The sequence below is a fragment of the Oncorhynchus clarkii genome, chromosome 3 (assembly GCF_045791955.1).
Source record: "Oncorhynchus clarkii lewisi isolate Uvic-CL-2024 chromosome 3, UVic_Ocla_1.0, whole genome shotgun sequence".
NCBI lineage: Eukaryota > Metazoa > Chordata > Actinopteri > Salmoniformes > Salmonidae > Oncorhynchus > Oncorhynchus clarkii.
Window position 1 is genome coordinate 24,886,350 of NC_092149.1, and position 26,750 is coordinate 24,913,099.

At 41.7% G+C, this 26,750-nt stretch overlaps 1 protein-coding gene across 7 annotated transcripts in view; it reads left to right on the forward strand.

Moving 5' to 3' along the window:
- Window positions 1-26,750, forward strand: part of LOC139391657 (growth factor receptor-bound protein 10-like) — an 89,666-nt gene that overhangs the window by 16,727 nt on the left and 46,189 nt on the right. For 2 of the 7 annotated variants that reach the window (XR_011629588.1, XM_071139078.1), the window contains exons 2-3: window positions 8,372-8,492; window positions 19,609-19,705. Coding sequence is in view for 4 of the 7 variants with exons in the window: in XM_071139078.1 (XP_070995179.1) it covers window positions 8,442-8,492; window positions 19,609-19,705 (148 nt within the window). In the remaining 3 variants the exon portion in view is untranslated. Of the gene's footprint in view, window positions 1-8,371; window positions 8,493-8,760; window positions 8,821-10,532; window positions 10,619-19,608; window positions 19,706-26,750 lie in introns of those variants that run through there. The other 5 variants (XR_011629596.1, XM_071139103.1, XM_071139113.1 and 2 more) reach the window with 4 other exon arrangements.

Here is a 26,750-nt window from a genome sequence, read left to right on the forward strand (position 1 = left end):
CGGCGTTCCATAGAAATCCTGGTTGAGAATGAAACGACTGAACAAATGAACAATGAAACAGCACAGCAAGTAAGTGAAAGAAATAGGTTTTGGTTATGTTTTACTGGTAATGGGGACATACAGTGGGGAGAACAAGTATTTGATACACTGCCAATTTTGCAGGTTTTCCAACTTACAAAGCATGTAGAGGTCTGTAATTTTTATCATAGGTACACTTCAACTGTGAGAGACGGAATCTAAATCAAAAATCCAGAAAATCACATTGTATGATTTTTAAGTAATTAATTTGCATTTTATTGCATGACGTAAGTATTTGATCACCTACCAACCAGTAAGAATTCCAGCTCTCACAGACCTGTTAGTTTTTCTTTAAGAATCCCTCCTGTTCTCCACTCATTACCTGTATTAACTGCACCTGTTTGAACTCGTTACCTGTATAAAAAACACCTGCCCACACACTCAATCAAACAATCAATCACACTCAATCAAACCTCTCCACAATGGCCAAGACCAGAGAGCTGTGTAAGGACATCAGGGATAAAATTGTAGACCTGCACAAGGCTGGGATGGGCTACAGGACAATAGGCAAGCAGCTTGGTGAGAAGGCAACAGCTGTTGGCGCAATTGTTAGAAAATGGAATTAGTTCAAGATGACGGTCAATCACCCTCGGTCTGGGGCTCCATGCAAGATCTCACCTCGTGGGGCATCAATGATCATGAGGAAGGTGAGGGATCAGCTCAGAACTACACGACAGGACCTGGTCAATGACCTGAAGAGAGCTGGGACCACAGTCTAAAGAAAAACATTAGTAACACACTACGCCGTCATGGATTAAAATCCTGCAGCGCACGCAAGGTCCCCTTGCTCAAGCCAGCACATGTCCAGCCCGTCTGAAGTTTGCCAATGACCATCTGGATGATCTAGAGGAGGAATGGGAGAAGGTCATGAGGTCTGATGAGACAAAAATAGAGCTTTTTGGTCTAAACTCCACTCGCTGTGTTTGGAGGAAGAAGAAGGATGAGTACAACCCCAAGAACACCATCCCAACCATGAAGCATGGAGGTGGAAACATCATTCTTTGGGGATGCTTTTCTGCAAAGGGGACAGGACGACTGCACCATATTGAGGGGAGGATGGATGGGGCCATGTATCGTGAGATCTTGGCCAACAACCTCCTTCCCTCAGTAAGAGCATTGAAGATGGGTTGTGGCTGGGTCTTCCAGCATGGCAACGACTCGAAACACACATCCAGGGCAACTAAGGAGTGGCTCCGTAAGAAGCATCTCAAGGTCCTGGAGTGGCCTAGCCAGTCTCCACACCTGAACCCAATAGAAAATCTTTGGAGGGAACTGAAAGTCCGTATTGCCCAGCGGCAGCCCCGAAACCTGAAGGATCTGGAGACGGTCTGTATGGAGGAGTGTGCCAAAATCCTTGCTGCAGTGTGTGCAAACCTGGTCAAGAACTACAGGAAACATATGTTCTCTGTAATTGCAAACAAAGGTTTCTGTTCCAAATATTAAGTTCTGCTTTTCTGATGTATCAAATACTTATGTCATGCAATAAAATGCAAATGAATTACTTAAAAATCATACAATGTGATTTTCTGGATTTTTGTTTTAGATTCCGTCTCTCAAAGTTGAAGTGTACCTATGATAAAAATTACAAACCTCTTGTAAGTAGGAAAACCTGCAAAATCGGCAGTGTATCAAATACTTGTTCTCCCCACTGTACGTAAATGCAAACAAAATAACTTTTTTGTCAGTGTGGGGTTTGTGTGTGTGTGTGTGTGTGTAACCTTTATTTAACAAGTCAGTTAGAACACATTTTTATTTACATTGACGGCCTATCCCGGCCAAACCCTGACGACGCCAATTGTGCGCCGTCCTATGGGACTCCCAATCACGGCCAGATGTGGTACAGCCTGGATTTGAACCAGGGACTCTAGTGACTCCTCTTGCACTGAGATGCAGTGCCTTAGACCGCTGCGTCCATGTGTGTGTCTTAACTATTTAACTATACTAGAATGCTTAGAAGTCCGCTAAAATGTTAAATATTAGATATCGGTATCGACCAAAAATGTCATATCTGTGCATCGCTAATAATAATCAATAATTTTGCTCTTTATTTAGCCATCTTACATATAAAACCATATTTGTTCATAAAAAAATGTGAATAACTCACCACAGGTTAATCAGAAGGGTGTGCTTGAAAGGATGCACATAACTCTGCAATGTTGGGTTGTATTGGAGAGAGTCTCAGTCTTAAATCATTTTCCACACACAGTCTGTGACTGTATTTAGTTTTCATGCTTGTGAGGGCCGAGATTCCACTCTCACATAGGTTATGTGGTTGCAACGGGCATCAGTCTCTTAACAGCTCGATTTGCCAAAGGAAGAAACTCTGAGCGCAGCCCTTTGCAGAAATCTGTCAGTGGCTTCTGATTAAATAACATTTTCACAGAACCGCTTGATGCAATTGTGATAAGGCTCTCTTGTTCAGATACTGGTAAGTGGACTGGAGGCAGGGCATGAAAGGGATAACTGATCCAGTTGTTTGTGTTGTCCGTTTCGGGAAAGTACCCAGCTCACTCAGGTGCTTCGCTATATCACATTTGACATTGTCTGTAACCTTGAGTTCATTTGCACACAAAAAATCATACACTGATGGAAAGACCTGTGTGTTGTCCTTGTTAATGAAGACAGAAAAGAGCTCCAACTTCTTAATCATAGCCTCAATTTTCTGCCGCACATGGAATATACAGTTGAAGTCGGAAGTACATACACCGAAGCCAAATATATTTAAACTCAGTTTTTCACAATTCCAGGCATTTAATCCTTGAAAAATGCCCTGTTTTAGGTCAGTTAGGATCACCACTTTATTTTATTTTAAGAATGTGAGATGTCAGAATAATAGTATAGAGAATTATTTATTTCAGCTTTCATCACATTCCCAGTGGGTCAGAAGTTTACATACACTCAATTAGTATTTGGTAGCATTGCCTTTAAATGATTTAACTTGGGTCAAACGTTTTGGGTAGCCTTCCACAAGCTTCCCACAATAAGTTGGGTGAATTTTGGCCCATTCCTCCTGACAGAGCTGGTATAACTGACTCGGTTTTGTAGGCCTCCTTGCTCGCACACAGTTTTTAAGTTTTGCCCACAAATTTTCTATAGGATTGAGGTCAGGGCTTTGTGATGGCCACTCCAATACCTTGACTTTGTTGTCCTTAAGTTTTGCCACAACGTTGGAAGTATGCTTGGGGTCATTGTCCATTTGGAAGACCTATTTGCAACCAAGATTTAACTTCCTGACTGATGTCTTGAGATGTTGCTTCAAAATATCCACATCATTTTCTTTCCTCATGATGCCATCTATTTTGTGAAGTGCACCAGTCCCTCCTGCAGCAAAGCACCCCCACAACATGATGCTGCCACCCCTGTGCTTCACGGTTGGGATGGTGTTCTTCGGCTTGCAAGCCTCCCTCTTTTTCCTCCATGGTCATTATGGCCAAACAGTTCTTTTTTGTTTCATCAGACCAGAGGACATTTCTCCTGAAAGTATGATCTTTGTCCCCATGTGCAGTTGCAAACCGTAGTCTGTCTTTTTTATGGCGGTTATGGAGCAGTGACTTCTTCCTTGCTGAGCGGCCTTTCAGGTTATGTCGATATATGACTCGTTTTACTGTGGATATAGATACTTTTGTACCTGTTTCTTCCAGCATCTTCACAAGGTCCTTTGCTGTTGTTCTGGGATTGATTTGCACTTTTCGCACCAGCGCATCTCCTTCCTGGACGGTATGGCGGCTGTTTGGTCCCATGGTGTTTATACTTGCGTACTATTGTTTGTACAGATGAACGTGGTACCTTCAGGCGTTTGGAAATTGCTCCCAAGGATGAACCAGACTTGTGGAGGTCTACAATTAGTTTTCTGAGGTCTTGGCTGATTTCTTTCGATTTACCCATGATGTCAAGCAAAGAGGCACTGAGTTTGAAGGTAGGCCTTGAAATACATCCACAGGTACACCTCCAATTGATTCAAATGATGTAAATTAGCCTATCAGAAGCTTCTAAATCCAAGACATTTTATGGAATTTTCCAAGCTGTTTAAAGGCACAGTCAACCTAGTTTATGTAAACTTCTGACCCACTGGAATTGTGATACAGTGAATTATAAGTGAAATAATCTGTCTGTAAACAATTGTTGGAAAAATGACTTGTGTCATGCTCAAAGTAGATGTCCTAACCGACTTGCCAAAACTATAGTTTGTCAACAAGAAATTTGTGGAGTGGTTGTTAACGAGTTTTAATGACTCCAACCTAAGTGTATGGAAACTTCCGACTTCAACTGTAGTTGCAGAGAGTCCCTGTAATCGTAGATTCAGATCATTCAGGCGAGAAAAAACATCACCCAGATAGGCCAGTCGTGTGAGAAACTCATCATCATGCAAGAGGTCAGACAAGGGAAAATGATGGCCAGTGAAGAAAACGTTAAGCTCGTCTCTCAATTTAAAAAACACGTCAATACTCTGCCCCTTGATAACCAGCGCACTTCTGTATGTTGTAAAAGCATTACATGATTGCTGCCCATATCACTGCATAATGCAGAAAATAAACAAGAGTTCAGGGGCCTTGCTTTAACAAAGTTAACCATTTTCACTCGTGTCCAAATCTTCTTTCAAGTTGTCAGGCATTCCCTTGGCAGCAAGAGACTATCGGTGGATGCTGCAGTGTACTCAAGTGGCGTTGGGAGCAACTGCTATGTCGCCCTGTCATGGCTTTTGCGCCATCAGTACAGATACCAACACATTTGATGTCACAAAATATCCTCTCATGTCCTGGTTTCCAGTGGTTTGCAGAAGAGGATGTCTTCTTTAATTGACCCCCATAAACGTAAAGGACATATACCAGTAACTGTGTCAGGCCAGCGACGTCTGTTGACTCCAGCTGTAATGCATATAATTCACTGGCTTGTGTGCGAAGCAGTAATTGTTTCAAAACATCTCCTGCCATGTCACTGATGCTTGAAACAGTGTTGTTTGATGAAGATATTGTCTGTGTAGTTTTTTTGGCCTTTTCCCCCAGCTTTGTCCCAGCCATATCCGCGGCAGCAGGAAGAATTAAGTCCTCCACAATAGTATGGGGCTTGCCTGTCCTAGCCACTCTGTAGCTCACCATATAAGACGCTTCTAGCCCCTTCTTATTAATGGTATCTGTTGCTTTTATTCATGACTTACTACTCAAAAGTCGTCTTTATTCTCGCTCAAAAAACTCCTGTGACTTATTGTTCAAATGGTCATGTTTCGTTTCTAAATGTCTGCGCAAGAGTGAAGGTTTCCCACGAGAGAATAACGGTTAATGTGATTGGATGTTAATTATTTGACTAGGCTACCTGTATTTGGCATTGTGTTGTTATTTTGCTGAACACTAGATGGTTTAATTTTATTTTTGGCAGTGAAACGAGGCTATTTAGGCGAGAGAAAAAAACTCACCCAAATATATAGCCCCAATGGAAAATATAAATGTTAGACAGGTTAAAGAAGGATTTTTAAGCCTTGCTTCAATTAAGACATACATTTAACATGTAACAGATTTAAGTGCCTTTGACTGCAATTCCGCTGCGTTTTTCACTCTTAACAGTTTCCTGTGTTTATCAAGAATGGCCCACCACCCAAAGGACATCCAGCCAACTTGCCACAACTGTGGGGACCATTGGAGTCAACATGGGCTGGAACACTTTCAACACGTTGTAGTCCACACCCCGACGAATTGAGGCTGTTCTTAGGGCAAAAGGGGGTGCAACTCAATATTAGGAAGGTGTTCCTAAAGTTTTGTCCTCCCAGTGTATATGTCCAAACTCGTAAAATCTATGGTTCTGGTCTAACTGTACATGTATGAAAATGTTTTGTAAGGTAATTGTGATTTGAGTTGGGGGGAGGGGGGGGGGGGGACTCCAAAAGGGCATTCAGCTCCATTCAGTGAGAAACTGTGCTAGGCCTAAGTCTGCAGATGACTGTGTCATGTAAATGGCCTGTATTTCAGGGGAAATATTTACAAGTGTTTGTATTTGTACATGTAGGCTTTCAATAGGTTAATAGGATACTGCCTTTTAAGATGTTCAAATATACCAAAGGTCCAACTTGTTGTTGAACTTTCTCCTGTCTTGACCCAGGGATTGGATGAGGCTTTAGCTACATGTCAACACGCACCGGCAAAGTATTGGCTGAAGGGCTTGGAATAACAGCATCATTGTGTCAGTCGATGTTTCTGTTTCTCATAAGTTTTACATGTGATCTTGTCTGACTGACCAGGATTCTCAGACAGTGGTTGCAACAAAATACTTCATAATCTGATCTGCACCAATTTTTACCTTTTGTATCTGTTTTCATCTGGGTTCTAATGATCAACACCACCAACCAGGCCGGGTGATAAAGGTGGTCAATTGTAGTCTATAAACCTCTTGAGAATTATTAAAAAAGCAACATAAAAGCTTTTTTGAGTGAGGACGTTCACTGTAGGTTTAATTTCCACACACCACATGAGTACAGTAGTTTCAACATAGAACTTTTGAACAATCTTACCATAGCCTTTAACTAAGACCTGAGTTGTTTGCTGCTAGAAGCTGTTCACTGTTTAGGCTAGTGTTTACTGACCTGTAGAACTACACTCAGCAAAAAAAGAAATGTCCCTTTTTCAGGACCCTGTCTTTAAAAGATAATTTGTAAAAATCAAAATAACTTCACAGATCTTCATTGTAAAGGGTTTAAACACTGTTTCCCATGCTTGTTCAATGAACCACAAACAAATAATGAACATGCACCTGTGGAACGGTTGTTAAGACACTAACAGCTTACAGACTATAGGCAATTAACTTAGGACACTAAAGAGGCCTTTCTACTGACTCTGAAAAACACCAAAAGACAGATGCCCAGGGTCCCTGCTCATCTGTGTGAACATGCCTTAGGAGGCATGTGCTGCAAGGAGGCATGAGGACTGCAGATGTGGCCAGGGGAATAAATTGCAATGTCCGCCTAAGACAGCACTACAGGGAGACAGGACGGACAGCTGATCGTCCTCGCAGTGGCAGACCACATGTAAGAACAACTGCACAGGCTCGGTACATCCGAACATCACACCCGCAGGACAGGTACAGGATGGCAACAACAACTGCCCGAGTTCAACCAGGAATGCACAATCCCTCCATCAGTGCTCAGACTGTCCATTATAGGCTGAGAGAGGCTGGACTGAGGGCTTGTAGGCCTTGTTGTAAGGCAGGTCCTCACCAGACATCACCGGCAACAACATCGCCCATGGGCACAAACCCACCGTCGCTGGACCAGACAGGACTGGCAAAAAGTGATCTTCACTGACGAGTCATGGTTCTGTCTCACCAGCGGTGATGGTCAGATTTGCGTTTATCGTCGAAGGAATGAGCGTTACACCGAGGCCTGTACTCTGGAGCAGGATCGATTTGGAGGTGGAGGGTCCGTCATGGTCTGAGGCGGTGTGTCACAGCATCATCGGACAGAGCTTGTTGTCATTGCAGGCAATCTCAACACTGTGCGTTACAGGGAAGACATCCTCCTCCCTCATGTGGTACCCTTCCTGCAGGCTCATCCTGACATGACCCTCCAGCATGACAATGCCACCAGCTGTACTGCTCGTTCTGTGCGTGATTTCCTGCAAGACAGGAATGTCCGTGTTTTGCCATGGCCAGTGAAGAGCCCGCATCTCAATCCCATTGAGCACGCCTGGGACTTGTTGGATCGGAGGGTGAGAGCTAGGGACATTCCCCCCCAAAATGTCCGGGAACTTGCAGGTAAGGTGCCTTGGTGGAAGAGTGGGGTAACATCTCACAGCAAGAACTGGCAAATCTGATGCAGTCCATGAGGAGGAGATGCACTACTTAATGCAGCTGGTAGTCCTTAATGTAGCTGGTGGACACACCAGATACTGAGTGTTACTTTAGATTTTTACCCCCCTCCTTTGTTCAGGGACACATTATTCCATTTCTGTTAGTCACATGTTTGTGGAACTTGTTCAGTTTATGTCTCAGTTGCTGAATCTTGTTATGCTCATGCAAATATTTACACATGTTAAGTTTGCTGAAAATAAACGCAGTTGACAGTGAGAGGACGTTTCTTTTTTTGCTGAGTTTATGTGGGTTAAGATGTGCTCTGTGCTATATTAGTTTCCACTGTTCTGAAGCATTTTAGTTTAATTAACGTTGGTCATGAAGCTACACACTGAAGAAGGATGTTAACCCAAAACGTATGTGTATGCTATCCTTGATGCAGTAAAAATAATTGTAAAAGATCACCAAAAACTTTTTTACTGTGTGTAGTTTCATTAATCTCTCCTGTCTTCTTTTACAGGTTCTTGCACCATCTATCAAAAGTGAATGGGAAAACCCGAAGAACAGAGATTGAGAAATAGCTCCATAGCATGGCTGTAGCCGGATGTCCAGATTATTTTCTACACCATCCAAATTATCAGGTAAATAGTGCATGTATTTTACTAGACGTTGTGTACCATCTGTATTTCAGTACATTGACCTCTTTGTCTTTGTTCTTGAGTGTTCATTTGTAGATTTCAAATGTTTTCATGTGCCAGAGATATCAATTCATTTGGAATAGCAATTACGAATGTTACAATTGCTCTCATTTACTACTGTGATGTTTTTTGTTAAAACCTTTGGCTTAGACCATAGTTTAACCACACCATCTATCAGACCTAGCTTCAAATATGATTTGTTTTCTTTCAGTAACGTTGAGCGTTTACTTGAGCCTGGCTGCAGGGCCAGTTGGGCAGGGTTTTCACTTTTGTGAGTATTCCATTGGTACTTTTTCACAAGGCAAGTTCAAGCAAGCACAACTAAAGTGTTAAAAGGATTTTAAATACTATTTGAACCCAGGTCTGCCATATTTTATAAGCTCTTTATTAGCTGTGGTAATATTATAGTGTTTGCTGAAGCAGCACCATTTGGGATTTGTAACTCTTATTTACACAAGTCATAAACGTAAAAATAAAAATAATAAAACGCTCTATATGCATCTAACATATGGACCTGTATATAAAACTATACATGGAGTGGTTAGGAAAAGACTGTTTGAACACTCCCAGTTCCCCTGCTATAAGCCCTCCCTCACCCCAGAGCTGAGGGAAGGCGGGAGAGAGAAGTAAAAACCAGAGCCCCACTCTCTCAGCTGGGCCGTAACAAAAAAACCTTGCTGTGAATGTACCTGTCATGGCCAATAGATTTAGTGGCAGAGCATGAATGAAAACAGAAGAGCCAATGAATGGCAGTGGCATGGACGCACATTCCTTTGGGCTGAATACATCGATGGTGATTCACATGGTGCATGGCCCAGCATGGGGAATCTGGACCCGACGTAAGACCGTCAGCAGTGGTCTCAATCAACGGATTAACCGGATTGTTTTAACCTTTTTGTTTTTACATTGTCTGTTTCCACGTGCAGCAGTTCAACCCCAGTCCAGTGGGAAATAGACTATCAATCAGCCTGGTCACCCGCCCTGTAGAGGAGAGTTCAACCCATCCAGCCCTAAAGGGCTATTTTGGAAGCCTGTGCTGTGGGGATTTTAGCATGTCATCCACCACCCACCCTCTCCCTTGGGCTTTCATTGTGGTTAAGGCTAAAGAATAGAATATGAATAGGCTATGTCCACTTTTCCAGTATAAGACACACTCGTTTAGTCATGCAGCTAAACACAAAGTATCTCAACTAGCTTAACAGTTCCTAGAAGTAGCTATCCTATGCATCTGATCTCTTCCTCGACGGGCTCATTCACACTGTCAGTTTTTTAATTGGTAAATAATGGGCAGAAACAGCCTCTTTATCCTGGGGTTATATAACTTGTAAATGTTATGGGATTCTGGGCTCAGCTCCAAGGCGGTGTTGGAGAGAGAGCGAGAGAGAGCTGGGTGAACTGACTGGAGGTTTGCCACAGCACTCCAAGGTTGGACTATTGAACTGGATTTTATATGGATGGAATTGTCTCAGTTTTTGTACTTTCAATTAGAGCTGGACCAAAATCCATATCGCAATAAATTGCATGAACTGATGCAATAACGATAAATAGAACTATAATTATTATTTTTTTTATCCTTTAAACTACTACTAGTTTGATGGATATTGTCCCATTAAAAATCACCCATATTAGGAAACGTATTTCATTTCAAACTTCACATTTAGTAGTATAGGCTACTTATAGGCTACAGTAATGAACGATATCAGCAGAAGAGATGGATCATTTCCGGTTTATCGTCCCAGCTCTACTTTCAATTAAACACTGTGTGAAAGGTCAGGTGTTTGTAGTCCTGTTATGAGTTTGTGCTTATGGTCTGGGATGCCAGTGAAGGAGAATTGTATATTCTGAGTCATGTTCATTAGTCACCAAATAGAAGAAAATGGTCAGAAACATTGAGGGTCTGGACACAAACCTTTTATTTTCTGTTGCAAAAAGTTTTCAAGCGTTTTACGTTGCGTGCCCTAATGAACAGAAGTCTGGTTTTTCTTTGTTTGGTAGATCTGGAGGGTCGCATCATGTTTCCATGTTGGGTCAGTCAGTGATGGATCGATAGACTTCTGTCATCAAAGATGGTACAGTATATAATAGTGCAGTACATACAGTGGGGTCTGAAATGATTGACACCCTTGATAAAGATGACCAAAAATGACTGTTAAAAATAAATAATTAAAATACTAAACTATATTGTAGGGGGAAATTATATTATTTTATACTAATACGATTGCTCAAATAAGAAGATTTTGTTAACAAATAATAATTTTGACACCCCTAAAGATTATTCTAAATTAAGTAGACATGACTACATCAAGCTTGTGACTCTACAAAGTTGTTGGATACATTTGCAGTTTGTTTTGGTTGTGTTTCAGATCATTTTGTGCCCAATAGAAATTCATGGTAAATAATGTATTGTGTCATTTTGGAGGCACTTTTATTGCAAATAAGAATAGAAAATGTTTCTAAACACTTCTACATTAATGTGGATGCTACCATGATTACGGATCATCCTGAATGAATTGTGAATAATGATGAGTGATAAAGTTACAGAAGGTCAAAGATCACAGCTTGACGTAGTCATTGCGTGCCAGGAATATGGGACCAAATACAACACGTTTGACTACTTTATTTGTAAGAATCTTTAGGGGTGCCCCCATAATTGATGACTTGTTAAACAAAATCTCTTTCTCTGAGCAATTGAATTAGTATAAAATAATAAAATGTCCCCATTTTATGGAACATACAATGTAGCTCAGTATTTAAATGATTTATTTTCTATTATTTTATTTGATCATCTTTATCAAGGGTGCCAATAATTTGGGACCCCACTGTAATTGATGTAGGCCACCGTGTAGGGTTATGATCTTTAACAGTTCATAGACACATGGATTGCGTTCTCGCTCTTGGTTTGCTTCTAATAGGTCTTTGGGTCACAGTGTCTGTCGAGTTAACTTTATTGATCCCCAGAGGGGTGACTGGGTTTTGCCACCAGCGGCAGACATACAAAGCCAGTGAGACAGTTACGTGAAGGTTCACTGGCGGTGCCAGACATACAAAGCCAGTGAGACATTTACGTGAAGGTTCACTGGCGGTGCCAGACATACAAAGCCAGTGAGACAGTTACGTGAAGGTTCACTGGCGGTGCCAGACATACAAAGCCAGTGAGACAGTTACGTGAAGGTTCACTGGCGGTGGCAGTCATTTTTCACCAGGGAAGTTGTTTTAAAAGGACTGTCCAGCCAGCGATTCCTGTTGATTGGTGTTTATTCTGACCATAGACACAAGGAACCACATTAGATGGCTGTAGATTTGTGATTCCTCGCTTGCATGTCAATATCAGACGGGGTATTTTGTAATCAAACATCATAATAACAAAACAAAAAAACAATAAATATAAGTACCTGACAATAGACACAAGGAAGCACATTAGATGTGCAGGACAATTGTATGTTGATGCTTGTAGAGTTGTGATTTGTCTGTTAGCATGGAAATAACGTACCGTTACAATTAGAGCGCGCTAGCTAACTCGCTCTTACAGCAAATACACACAAAAGCACATCCCAGGATGCCCCCAATATCTAACAGGCACCGTACACATTTATACATCAAGACATGTACGTAATGAACTCGTACACATTGTAAATATGGAAATAGAATAAAGTATTTCAGGACGTGACCTACCAATTGCCTGTCAATATCAGACTGGGAAGAATTTACGTTCCTGATCTCCCGCTATCTGAAAGCATAACCAATGGTATAGTACCTATCGATATGTAAATTCAACCAACCAATGGGAATACATAAACATTGAATACATATTTCTGCAGTGTCAAGTGGAAACATAACCAACCCTGTTACACAAGCAAAATACACTTGACTTCAATACATCCTCAAAAACTTTCATAATGTTACCTGAGAAGATCCTATATATGAGGGGATACATTCCACAGCTTACTATTATTGTAGCCAGGCTGCCTTGCTAGATACTAGCTCATTTTTACAACTCTGCAACAAGTCAAGTGCAACAATGTTGAAACTGTCTGTCTGTTGGTCATAAGTTCTCCATGGTGATCTCTCTGCTCTTGTCCGCCTGTAACCGCTGTCCTAGTAAACAGTCCAACCTGGTCTCTCAAAAGGGGAAATTATTTTACAGGTTGAGGGGCTTAATATGATAGTAGAAACAAGATCATAGGTCCATCACAGCCTAATCCAGCCTTCCAGGAATCTAAACTCAGACCATCTCCTGTGCACGAGGTGCTTTGAGGGTGCTTCACACCGTTAATCATGTTAGAGTTCAAAGCCACAGAGCTGCTCTGACTATTGGAACATATGTCCGCTACTCGAAAACAGCCAATGCAATGAGGTTCGTAAATATGTAATAATGAACCATCGGACTATGGCTGCTACACAGCTGTGGACTTCGTATTGAGCTCAGGAGTCTGTGTTAAATAGTATTGTGGTTAGTTTAATGTTTTAGTGTACTGAATAGACTAGGCATATTCCTTGGAAACAGAGGTTGGCCTACTTGCTAAAGTAGTTTCCATTTGTCAAGATGGCTTACTGTTTCAGTTTATACTGACTGTAAAATGTAAATAGGATTCTGTGCAGGCCTAAACTCTGAAGAAAATAAGTGACATTTAAAGATGCACTATGCAGAAATTGCTCCGCCATTTCCTGGTTGCTACAAAGGGTACCACTTTACTTGACACCCAGCATCATAACACGGTCATAACCATGTCATAACAGCTGACATAACTTGTTATAACATGGTCATAACACTGTCATGACACATATTTAGACCTGTTGTGACATATATTGTGTTATTTTTTGGCCTGTTATGACACCTACATACAGTGTGTCAAAACCTACCACACACGGCAAAACATTCCATTACACCATAACTTACATGTCAACATTATGTTTATGCTATATATATATATATTTTTTAAATTGACAATTAAAATTAAGTGATTGTAATTGTGCACATATTGATGTCAGACATGCACCTACACCAATGCTGTGTTGCTGATGACTGGAATGAATGCAGCAGCAGATTTCAGGAGCAGGACAAGACACCCTCTTTTTGACTGATATACGGGCAAGTATTATGATGTTCATAATGCTTCTTGACAGTGTCATAAAGTGTATTTTCTTAGTCCAGTTGACCCAGGATGGCCATAATGCTTCTTGAAAGGGAAAAACTCATTTGAATCAAGGTGGGTTTTGACACTTTTATGTAGGTGTCATAACCAGCCATAAAATAACGCAATATATGTCATGACAGTGTTCTTTTTTTCTTTATTTAACCAGGCAAGTCAGTTAAGAACAAATTCTTATTTTCAATGACAGCCTAGGAACAGTGGGTTAACTGCCTGTTCAGGGGCATAACGACAGATTTGTACCTTGTCAGCTGGGGGATTCGAACTTGCAACCTTTAAGTTACGAGTCCAATGCTCTAACCGCTAGGCTACCCTGCCGCCCCATATTATGACCATATTAAGACAGGTTATGACAAGTTATGTCAGTTATGACCGTGTCATAACGTGTTCTGACACTGGGTGTCAGGTAAAGTGTTACCAAAATGGTAATAGTTTGCCTAATTTCAGTTTATGTGACAAAACAAGCAAGTATAGTGTAGAGAATCATTGTACCATCTAAACTGCTGTGAAATATATTTGTACACCAGCTGTTTGAAGCTGGTGCACAAAACTAAAGTAAGACACAAAAACTAAATTTAAGCAAGGGATGCATAGAAATAGTGCACGTAGATCTGCCGCTTCTTAGACTTGCTTTCAATGAGGATGATAGATCTATAACTCACATTTCTATGTGAATTCGGTCAGGTCGCCCAAAAAGTGACATACTGCAGTTTTAAACAATTCAAAAAATTGAACTGCCTAGAATAGGATTAGAAGGAACATCTTTATGGAAATGACAGGTTAAATACAAGTTTGGCAATGTGCAGCAGCACATTTTAACATTGATCATATAAGCATGAGTCCAAGTTCTGCAGAGAGAAATATATATGTAGGTTAGCTCTAGGTTTATAATTTGGTCGGCAGCTATGTTGACTCTGTGTCCCGAATGGCATCCTATCCCCCATGTAGTGCACTACTTTTGATCTGTTTGTGTCCCGAATGGCATCCTATCCCCCATGTAGTGCACTACTTTTGACCAGGGCCCATAGGGCTCTGGTCAAAATAAGTGCACTACGTAGTGAATATCATGCCATTTGGGACACAGCCTCTGGCTTCACGCTGCTGTAGAAATTAAAGCTGATCTTATTCCCTGAAACACATCGGTCTTTGCAGAGCAGTACATTTTTCGCCTTGAGTTTATAGGTGTTTTCAGAGTGAATGAAGTGGGGATTTTTCTGGCAGGAGCATATGGTTTTCTGTTCCTGGAAGTCAAGCTTTCTTGTTCTGGTTTTTCTTGGAAGTAAATAGGGAGATTCAAAAATCTGGTTATTTTACTTTATTTTTGAGACACTGACCGACAGGAAAGGTTTGGGTTGAGCTGCGTTTGTTGAATCAGGATGCATTTTTAGGCATGTAGTGGGTTACATGACAAATGTGCCCTGACTTGTAAATGAAGGTCAGTGTTTCAAAGCCTCTCTCTCTCTCTACCAGAGAAACCCCAGAGGAAACCGTAGGCTTATCTACATAAACATACAGCAATAAAATCTGCTATTTAAATTGGTATTTGACTTTACCATGATGTTGCAGGGCTAAGTATCCTACTGAATTAGGCTACTAGACTAGGAGTTTGACGTCATCTAGCAGTAGAGTAGGCCATTTCACCCTAGCCTCTAATCCACAATAGATCCATGCACTTGTATTTAGGTTAGCATGCAATGAAATGTAACTCTATGACAATTGGACCACTTATTGTTTGTATTCAGGAGAGTTAAACAATGTGACTTTTGAACGTAATAGAATGACCAATGGAAGTTCAAGGTGGGAGAAATGGTGACCTTTTCTGGAATGTGAAGTAGCATTTAAATGATCCTTAGTGTGAGGATTATGCTGCTTTTTTAGAGCGCTAAACATTTAGGAAATGCCTCATGACTGTTAGTAATGCGCTATGCAAAACCACAACATCCGTTATTGAGGAAAGTGAACCAGTGTTGAGTATTATGAATACGCCTACCAGAGTAGAACCTAGGCCTAAACATGAATAGGCCTACCAGAGTAGAACCTAGGCCTAAACATGAATAGGCCCCGACTTGTTCAGTGAGGTAGCCCTGCATGTGGAAAGAGGCTGTGTTTATTTTATATTGTAGTGGGTGTACTGGGTGTGTTAGTGCCGGACGATGGCAATGCAGGAATGACGTACAGTAGCCTACTGTATGTACTTAACAGCTGTTAGGCTATTCTATATCCACCCATTGCTGTGGAAACAAATAATAGGCCACGCCTACTCTCATTCTCGTTCTCTCACTCTGTGTGTCTTCAAAGAGACAGCACAGTGTGGAGTCCAAATTGAACTCTTGATCTTTTTACTTAATTATGTAGGCTAATAAGGAACTCAAATTGCTCTCAGGGTGTTTAAGAACATTCTATTCTAACAGACTAGCCTTGACGAGGACTGTCAGCAAATCAATCGTTTTTATCGCACACAACACAACAGTTATTTTTTAAACCGAAAGCATAGTGCTTCTTCTTAGCAACGCCCCATGAAGGACCCATGTGTGATTATTGTGTCAGGCACTCCCCTTTCAACACCGCAACCCTAACATTCGTCTTGTCTTGACCTTGTTCAAACCCCTAACCTCAGCCTGAACCATACCACTGTCTCTGTTCTTAACCCTTAACCCTGACCTTATCTTGGAACCTACCTTAGTCCTGGTCCCATATTTGCCTTATATCTGCCCCTTTTTATAAACCTGACCCCAACTTTACTATGACCCCTCTCCACGCACTAACCCTAGCCTACGTTTGAGTTTGTGGCAGAGTAGATCATAGAAAAATCTGAATTATTTCTATGGTGTAGAATGTAGGTGGCCATGTTTTGAGATAGCATCACTAAAACAAAGTGTTGTAGTTGTTCTTTATCTACCGCTATAAACCCAACATATAGTGGTTAGGTTAATAGCTTCTTCTCGGAGTGTCTGAATTGAGCAGGTGTTTGTTTCCAACCCCATGTTAATATAGAGTAGTAATACTGTTGGAAGACTTGGCTGAGAAGAATTATCCTGTGGAAGCCAACAAAACGTTGTCCTAGTCCTATTAAAACCTTTCGGAGCATGATACCAGCGTGCAGATTTGGGTGGGGCTCACTGGAGCTGAACCCTGGGCTCGCTGGGACTGGCATACATGGTTGGCCCCATCCCAGTAAGAATGTCACTGGCTTCAGCCATTTGGGGGGTGGGAGTCAGTCGGGGCTGGGCGGGTGGGATCAGTCACGCTCTGGTAGCTGGACCTTTAGCCCTGTCTAGTCTGGTGGTGTCGACCATGTCCAGACACTTTGCACTGGGATTAGTTTGGAGTCAGGAGGACGAGACTGGAGAGGGCCACCACTATACTGCTGCTGCTTTTTCTCAGTGAGTTGATTTAGTTCGTATTAAAAACCGGTTTGAGTTCGTAGGGTTATTATTACGCGGCCTAACTAAGATTGTGTAGAGTTTATTTATTGAAGTGGGCTCCCTCCTACCGAGGGTCGACCATGAAAACCGGTGTTCAAAATTATGAAAGAATGTTCGAGCCTCTTCAATTTCACAACAAAACCATTTTATAAATCATATTACCTCTCTCACTGAGGCATTATAACAGCTACAGCTTTTTCTGCCGGATCAAAAGAGGTCTTGGTGGGTGGGTGGGTGTGTGTGTGTGTGTGTGTGTGTGTGTGTGTGTGTGTGTGTGTGTGTGTGTGTGTGTGTGTGTGTGTGTGCGTGCGTGTGAGAGCATCCTAGCAAGCCAAACACAGAAGTCCACCACAGTACATTCTGTTCCCGCGGCATGCTGTGAGTGCTCCAATCAGTGCTGGCATTATGGATCTCCCACACTTATTTTGTAGTGATTTATTATTCTTTTAATTGTTTTTGTCCAAGAAGACACAGTGTTCTCTGGGAGCATGTGTTTCTGTGGGAAGCCCTGTAATCTTGAGTTCTCTGCTACTCGCTGTTTAGGCCTACATCTGAGGCAGAACAAAGCTATAAAGAAAACAACTTGCCTTGCTATAAAGAAAACAACTAGCCTATCTACCGAACAACTAGCATAAACACTGGGGAGAACTCTGAACATTGGCTGTCAACGCTGTGGTTCACCCGGCCGATCGCTTTTCACACCTGTACTATCTCCTCTGGACACCGTTCTACTGAACACATTCTATGGTTCTACTGAACACATTCAATGCCTGGATTAATATCCTATAGACTGAAAAATGAGTCCTTCTGCTGTGGACTAACAGGGAAAGCAGACCGGACGAGTTTTGTGCGCAAGTGTTACAATATAAATGAACGTGTCCATGTTATTCACTCATTTTATCCATGCACATTAACGAGTGCCTGTGTTGCAGAATGCTAAAATACGCGCAACAATCTTCTCATTGGTTTTCACAAGCATACAAAGCATACATGCTTGAAAGATGAAAGAGTAGAGTTAATCAACGATAACTAACTAAAAACTAACTAGGCTTCCCCTTTTATCTGTGGATTAATCATCGGAGTATATAAACACACGATTTTGTATGACTCCTGGTCAAAACTTTACAAAGATCCAGCAAAAAAAGGACCATATGCATTTCAGGTTAAATAACAACCCCAATGTTCATCTCCTAGGACAAACTAGCTAGCAATAGCTTACTGCCACAGTAACTGCTTCCTAGGCCTTGACTGAAGACAACAGCTTACTGCCACAGTAACTGCTTTCTAGGCCTCGACTGAAGACAACATCTTACTGCCACAGTAACTGCTTCCTAGGCCTCGACTGAAGACAACAGCTTACTGCCACAGTAACTGCTTCCTAGGCCTTGACTGAAGACAACAGCTTACTGCCACAGTAACTGCTTTCTAGGCCTCGACTGAAGACAACATCTTACTGCCACAGTAACTGCTTCCTAGGCCTCGACTGAAGACAACAGCTTACTGCCACAGTAACTGCTTCCTAGGCCTCGACTGAAGACAACATCTTACTGCCACAGTAACTGCTTCCTAGGCCTCGACTGAAGACAACAGCTTACTGCCACAGTAACTGCTTCCTAGGCCTCGACTGAAGACAACAGCTTACTGCCACAGTAACTGCTTCCTAGGCCTTGACTGAAGACAACTGCTTACTGCCACAGTAACTGGGAGGCTCCCGAGTGGCGCTGTGGTCTAATGCACTGCATCTCAGTGCTAGAGTCTGTGATTGGGAGTCCTATAGGGCGGTGCACAATTGGCCCAGCATTGTCTGGGTTTGGCCGGGGTAAGCTGTCATTGTAAATAAGAATTTGTTCTTAACTGTCTTGCCTAGTTAAATAAAAACTGCTTCCTAGGCCTTGACTGAAGACAACAGTTTACTGCAACAGTAACTGCTTCCAAGCCCTTGACTGAAGACAACAGTTTACTGCAACAGTAACTGCTTCCAAGGCCTTGAATGAAGACAACTGCTTACTGCAACAGTAACTGCTACCTAGGCCTTGACTGAAGACAGCTTAGTATGTAGTCTTCTTACTCAATCCAGAAGCTGGTTCTAGTTCATTAGTCTCTTTGCCATAATCTCATATCCAGCCTAAAACATGGGGTGGTTGGGTGGAAGAAGAGGCAACTTGGTATGTTGCCTCTTCATGGTAGTGCCCCGCGCTGCTCTGAGGGGATGCTCTGGTTTAGAAAGGCAGGAGGAGAGCCAAGTATAGGCCTGTACACACACATACACGCGCGCTTGGGCGTACACGCACTGCAATGAGATTATGTTGTTTTTTTAACCTCATGATTGACCAGATTGATACTGCATACAATACGGTCTTAACCAAATGAATGTTCCTCTGCATGTTAGACTAGATTGACAAAGACAAACCCAGTGTTATGATGTGATGCTGAAGTTGTGAATAAATGCTTTTGGCATGACTGCTATGTTGGCTTTTTTCTCAGCAGGACAATGTAGACCGAGCCTCCAATCACAGACCAGCAGATCTAATTGGGCCGAGTTTACAGAAGTCAACCAATCGGAACTCTCCAAACCATCAAGGTTGGTGTTCTTAGAATGTCAGTACTTAGAAATTGGCATGGAAATATTCATTTGATAATTGTGTCACTGCTCAAATTATTTGACAGATGTAGACTAGTTATATGGTGTAATGGTGTAAGTGTTGATGGTCTGTCAGTACATTTCCAGAAGTAGGATGTAACATATTTGAGGCTGCATAATTGAACTGTTTAATAATAATAATCACAGTTTTTTGCTCTGAGAATACTAACGTCACTAACAAGATTATGTTCTGAAATGCGGCCTATTTGTATTGGAATTGCAGCTTCAGACGATCCTTATCACATTGTTAATTCTCAGATCCGAGATTTGCGCGTCTCATTTTCTGTATTACAGTTTAATTGTGTGTGTGTGTGTGTGTGTGTGTGTGTGTGTGTGTGTGTGTGTGTGTGTCTTTTCAGTGTTTGTGTGTGCATGCGCGCACGCTTTGATATGGGTGGGGGGTTACTATTGATGCATTTTATGGCAGAGGGCTCCGTTGCTCATTAAATTCAGATTAGGATGTATATTCTGGGTCTCTTCCGCTGTAAACATTTCAGCAGTTCAAAGGGGGATTTGTAAAGACATGGGGTGCCATTATAATTAAGCTTTCAATCTAATTGTGCTATACAAATTTCATCCATGTTAATCGGAGCATGAGATTTACGCACAATATTTCCCCAGCATGGGATGTAAAGCTGGAAGGTTTTTGAACTGTCTGGTAGTGGATGAGAAAGCTTGGTGCTGTCGTGGAAATAAATGGAGCAGAAATTAGATTTGTCATTTTTTTACTGTCAAGGGAGAGCACTGCACTGGAATTTATGAATGGGAAAACAGATAATAATTTTCACTGTGATTCAAATGACAAATTATCTATAATAATATGAGAGTTTGGGTAAAAAAAGAATAGAATGCTAGAAAAGAATGCTTTGTAAAAAACACAAAATGTTTAATATGTGTGAAGACCTCCCTCCCTCCATAATATGAAGATCAGATTGAGGGAATAAATGAATTAATCATGGATTGCATTGATAACCATTGTATACTTGAAAGGCTCATTGGTTCATTGTTTAGACCGTTGAAACTATACATTTCAACATTGGTCAATATTATTGATATAGAACCTTTGTTAACGCATTGTCTAATATCCATATAGGGATGGGCATTTACATTTTTTTTTTTTATTGTTCGAGTATCAAATAAAAGACAAACAATATCTTTAGTACACAAGGCCCACACTGGAAAACAAATGTGTGAATGTACAGTTGAAGTCGGAAGTTTACATACACTAGGTTGGAGTCATTAAAACTAGTTTTTCAACCACTCCACAAATTTCTTGTTACAAACTATAGTTTTGGCAAGTCGGTTAGGACATCTACTGTGTGCATGACACAAGTCATTTTTCCAACAATTGTTTACAGACAGATTATTTCACTTATAAATCACTGTATCACAATTCCAGTAAGTCAAAAGTTTACATACACTAAGTTGACTGTGCCTTTAAACAGCTTGGAAAATTCCAGAAAATGTCACCTTTTGCCTTGATGACAGTTTTGCACACTCTTGGCATTCTCTCAACCAGCTTCACCTGGAATGCTTTTCCAACAGTCTTGAAGGAGTTCCCACATATGCTGACCACTTGTTGGCTGCTTTTCCTTCACTCTGCGGTCCAACTCATCCCAAACCATCTCAATTGGGTTGAGGTTGGGTGATTGTGGAGGCCAGGTCATCTGATGCAACACTCCATCACTCTCCTTCTTGGTCAATTAGCCCTTACACAGCCTGGAGGTGTGTTGGGTCATTGGCCAGTTGAAAGCAAATGATAGTCCCACTTACGCAAACCAGATGGTTTGGCATATCGCTGCATAATGCTGTGGTAGCCAAGTGTGCCTGGAATTCTAAATAAATCACAGACAGTGTCACCAGAAATGCACCATCACACCTCCTCCTCCAAGCTTCACGGTGGAAACCACACATGCAGAGATCATCCGTTCACCTACCCTGCGTCTCACAAAGACACGGCGGTTGGAACAAATTATCTTACATTTGGACTCATCAGACCAAAGGACAGATTTCCACCGGTCTAATGTCCATTGCTCATGTTTCTTGGTCCAAGCAAGTTTCTTCTTGTTATTGGTGTCCTTTAGTAGTTGTTTCTTTGCAGCAATTTGACCAATTTGATTCACACAGTCTCCTCTGAACAGTTGATGTTGGGATGTGTCTGTTACTTGAACTCAGAAAGAATTTATTTAGGTTGCAATTTATGAGGCTGGTAACTCTAGTGAACTTATCCTCTGCATCAGACGTAACTCTGGGTCTTCCATTCCTGTGAGGGTCCTTATGAGAGCCAGTTTCATCATAGCACTTGATGGTTTTTGCGACTGCACTTGAAGAAACTTAAACATTTCTTGAAATTTTCAGTGTTGACTGACCTTCATGTCTTTAAGTAATGATGGACAGCCCTTTCTCTTTGCTTATTTGAGCTGTTCTTGCCAAAGACTTGGTCTTTTACCAAATAGGGCTATCTTCTGTATACCACCCCTACCTTGTCACAACACAACTGATTGGCTCAAAAGCATTAAGAAGGAAAAACTTCCACAAATGTACTTTTAACAAGGCACACCTGTTAATTGAAATGCATTCCAGGTGACTACCTCATGAAGCTGGTTGAGAGAATGCCAAGAGTGTGCAAAGCTGTCATCAAGGCAAAAGGTGGATACTTTAAAGAGTCTCATCTCAAATATGTACAGTGCTTTGCGAAAGTATTCGGCCCCCTTGAACTTTGCGACCTTTTGCCACATTTCAGGCTTCAAACATAAAGATATAAAACTGTATTTTTTTGTGAAGAATCAACAACAAGTGGGACACAATCATGAAGTGGAACGACATTTATTGGATATTTCAAACTTTTTTAACAAATCAAAAATTGAAAAATTGGGCGTGCAAAATTATTGCTTATAGGATTTGAATAGAGCCGAGGGCTAAGACCTACTTTGTGTGTTTGTCATAAACCTCATTGGTGCTTAGGCAGAAAGAACAAGTCTTTTGTTGGAACGGCACCCTGAATAATTTGATATTTCAGGAATGAGAAGGATTGAAGCAGTTTGTTATAGGTAAAAGGACAGATATAACTTGTCAACACACACTAATGTACTGTACAAATTGACCCGGGTATGTTATGACATGTTCTTATGAGATGTTATAACATTGTTGTGTTAAGAAATGTCTTGATGTCAAGGTGCAGTTTTGTTGACATGGCTAAATCCTTTCGCAGATAATTAAGTACGTTTGTAGCGAGAATTAGTACAAGGCCGAAATGAGGTAAAAGATTATTTGGGTTTTGTGCTGGCACTGTGTGTGTGGGGGTGTGGGGGTGTATCATGGTGTTGTGCTGTTAATGGGACTAAAGGTTTTTAAGTCTCTGGTGTGGTAGTTTTGCCATCATTTCTTGTGTCCTATTTACCAGTCCAGTAGTAGTCTAGTATTCGTTGCCTTTGCAGCCGTTCACAGCCTTTGCAGTCTGCCTTTAGTTCAGTGTTGTTGCTTTAACTATTTGACTAACTATTTCCTTTGTTCATACATTGGCTACACTGAAGGCCAGGTGTGGTCTGGTCGCTGAAGGGTTAATATGAGATCTTTATCATACAGAACTGTGGTATGTATGCAGTGAATAATGTGTTAGGGCTCCATTCTTAAAGAAACCTCATGGGACGCTCCCCTTCAAAATGATTGGTTCCTCCTCTCTCTCCCATACATTCCCATGAGTGGGGCTGGGCAGGTGGGAGAGAGATTAGCAGGAGATATCAGATAAACACTGCTGCCTACATCCCAAATGACACCCTATTTCCCATTTAGTGCACTACTTTTGACCGGAGCCTTATGGGCACTGCTCTGGTCAAAAGTAGTGCACCATTTAGGGGATAAAGTGACCTGTGGCCCTTGGTCTAAAGTAGTGCACTATAAGGATAGGGTGCCATTTGGGACATAGATACTGCTGCTGCTACCCTGGCTAGGCTGTTTGAGGATGAGATCCTGCTGCTCACATTCTCCACCCACTTGCTCACTCCCCACTCCCTGTCATGGATTGAACAATGGTGGGCACTCCCTCTCCAGCCAATCTTTACACCAAAGCAATGCTTTAAAATCCTTGACGGGGATTGTGCAAGTTCACACTTTGGGAGAAGTGTGGAGAGTCGCGATGCAGCCTTCAGCTATTGCAAAAGAAGATATGTCATGGTGGAGTGCAGGAGGCAGGGGTTACGTCCCAAATGGCACCCTACTCCCTATGTAATGCACCATAGGGCTCATAAGGCTCTGGTCAAAAGTAGTGCACTATTAAGGGAATAGAGAGCCATTTGGGACTGAATATGGAGGACATACATAGCTATAGGCTGAGGCTGAATCTCAGGGGCCCCTCAGCAGGGTTGTTGTGATCCAGACACGGCAGGCCCAGGGAGGGGTTTAGGCTAGGCCTGGCAAGGCATTCTTCTCTAGGTCCCACCCCCCACCACAAACACTTCATTTGGATTTCTTTCTTTCTCTCACTTCTATGAGGCCTTAACAACATCAACTTAGTGAATAATGTTAAAAGGGCCAGAAATAATTAGACACCTGTGATGATAATCTGAAGTACCCAAAATGGCCACTAGATGTCTTGTGATAGTTTACATAAAATCCTTGAAAGATACCAATATTCTGGTAGTTTACTGGTAAACTTAGAAAGTTTGCAGTAATATACTCTCCTTTTGCAAACCTAGGCTGAATCATAGGGCTGTACTCAAAATGGCACCCTCTTCCCTATATAGTGTACTACTTTTGACCAGAGCCCTATGGACCATAGTGTGCCATTTGGGACGAACAAGACTGATGGCAGGTTGGATGGGGAGCATCACTGCACAGCTATCTTCAGGTTTCTCCAGAGATGTTTGATTGGGTTCAAGTCTGGGCTCTGGCTGGGCCACTCAAGGACATTCAGAGATTTGTCCCGACGCCACTTCTACGTTGTCTTGGCTGTGTGCTTAGGGCCGTTGTCCTGTTGGAAGGTGAACCTTCGCTCTAGTCTGAGGTCCTGAGCACTCTGGAGCAGGCTTTCATCAAGGATTTCTCTGTACTTTGCACCGTTCATCTTTCAGGCCAAAAAGTTCAATCTTGCTTCTCATGATCTGAGAGTCCTTTAGGTGCCTTTTGGCAAACTCCAAACAGGCGGTCATGTGCCTTTTACTGAGGACTGTCTTCTGTCAGGTCACTCTACCATAAAGGCCTGATTGTTGGAGTGCTGCAGAGATGGTTGTCCTTCTGAAAGGTTCTTCCATCTCCACATAGGAACTCTGGAGCTCTGTCAGAGTGACCATTGGGTTCTTGGTCACCTCCCTGACCTAGGCCCTTCTCCCCTGATTTCTCAGTTTGGCCAGGCGGCCAGCTCTAGGAAGAGTCTTGGTGGTTCCAAACTTCTTCCCTTTCAGAATGATGGAGGCCACCGTGTTCTTGGGGACTTTCAATGCTGCATACATTTTTTGGTACCCTTCCCTGTGCTTCGACACAATCCTGTCTCTGAGCTCTACGGACAATTCCTTCGACCTCATGGCTTGATTTTTCCTTTGACATGCACTGTCAACTGTGGGACCTTATATAGACGGGTGTGGGCCTTTCCAAATCATGTCCAGTCAATTGAATTTACCTCAGGTAGACTCCAATCAAGTTGTAGAAACATATTAAGGATGGTCAATGGAAACAGGATGCACCTGAGCTCAATTTTGAGTCTCATAGCAAAGGGTCTGAATACTCATGTAAATAAGGTATTTCTGTTTTTAATTTTGTATAAATTAGCAAAAATGTTGTTTTAAAAAAATTTTTTTTGCTTTGTCATTATGAGGTATTGTGTGTAGATTGATGAGGATTTATATTTATTCAATCAATTTTAGAGTAAGGCTGTAATGTAACAAAATGTGGAAAAAGGGAAGGGTTCTGAATAAATTCAGAATGCACTGTATGTTTGGAACATCAAATCGCAATACATTTGCCATATCGAATCACAATACATATAGAATTATCACTTAAGTATTGTGATCATATCATATTGTGAGCTCCCTGGCAATTCCCAGCCCTAGCTTATACTACTTAATATCTTTCAAATGATGTGTCTGTTATTTAATAGTTTTAACATATGATCACTCAGAAACATTTGCATTTGATGGTTTAAATTTAGGATAATGTTTTACAGTTTCTTCATTGTATTTTTTTTTTTAAGGTCATCTTATTTGATTATATGATCAATTGTAGATGTGGTAAGGCCAGTGTCCTTTGTGCCTCACTTGGTAGAGCATGGCGCTTGCAATGACAGGGTTGTGGGTTCAATTCCCACAGGGGACCAGTATGAAAATGTATGCATTCACTACTGTAAATTGCTCTGGATGAAAGTGTCTGCTAAATGACAAAAAAAATGTAATGTAAAAAGATAATTAGACATCTGAGATAATTAGAGACCTGTGATAATCTGAAGTGCACAGCCACTAGATGTCTTGTGATTGATTACATAAAATCCTTGAAAGATACTAACATTCTGGTAGTTTACTGGTAAACAGTAATATAACCTACGGCTGAAGCATAGGGCTGTACTCCAAATGGCACCTTCTTCCCTTTATAGTGTACTACTTTTTACCAGAGCCCTATGGGCCATAGGGTGCCATTTGGGGCTAACAAGACTGAGGGAGGTACCATAGTGGTTAGAGCTTTGGGCCAATAACTGGTAAGGTTGCTGGATTGAATCCCCGAGCTGACAAGGTTCAAATCTGTCATTCTTCCTCTGAAGAAGACAGCTATCCCGGTAGGCCGTCATTGTAAATAAGAATTTGTTCTTAACTGACTTGCCTAGTTAAATAAAGGTTAAAACAAATTATGCTTTGTTGAGAGTCATAGGCCCTGGCTTGTAGCCCTGGCTGGCACTCAGGTTTTGATGAAATCTGGAACAGGCAATATCCAATCACGCATTCCTCAGATGAAAGACGTGATGAGGAGGGTGGTTCTTTTGAGATGATGGTAGCTGATGTAA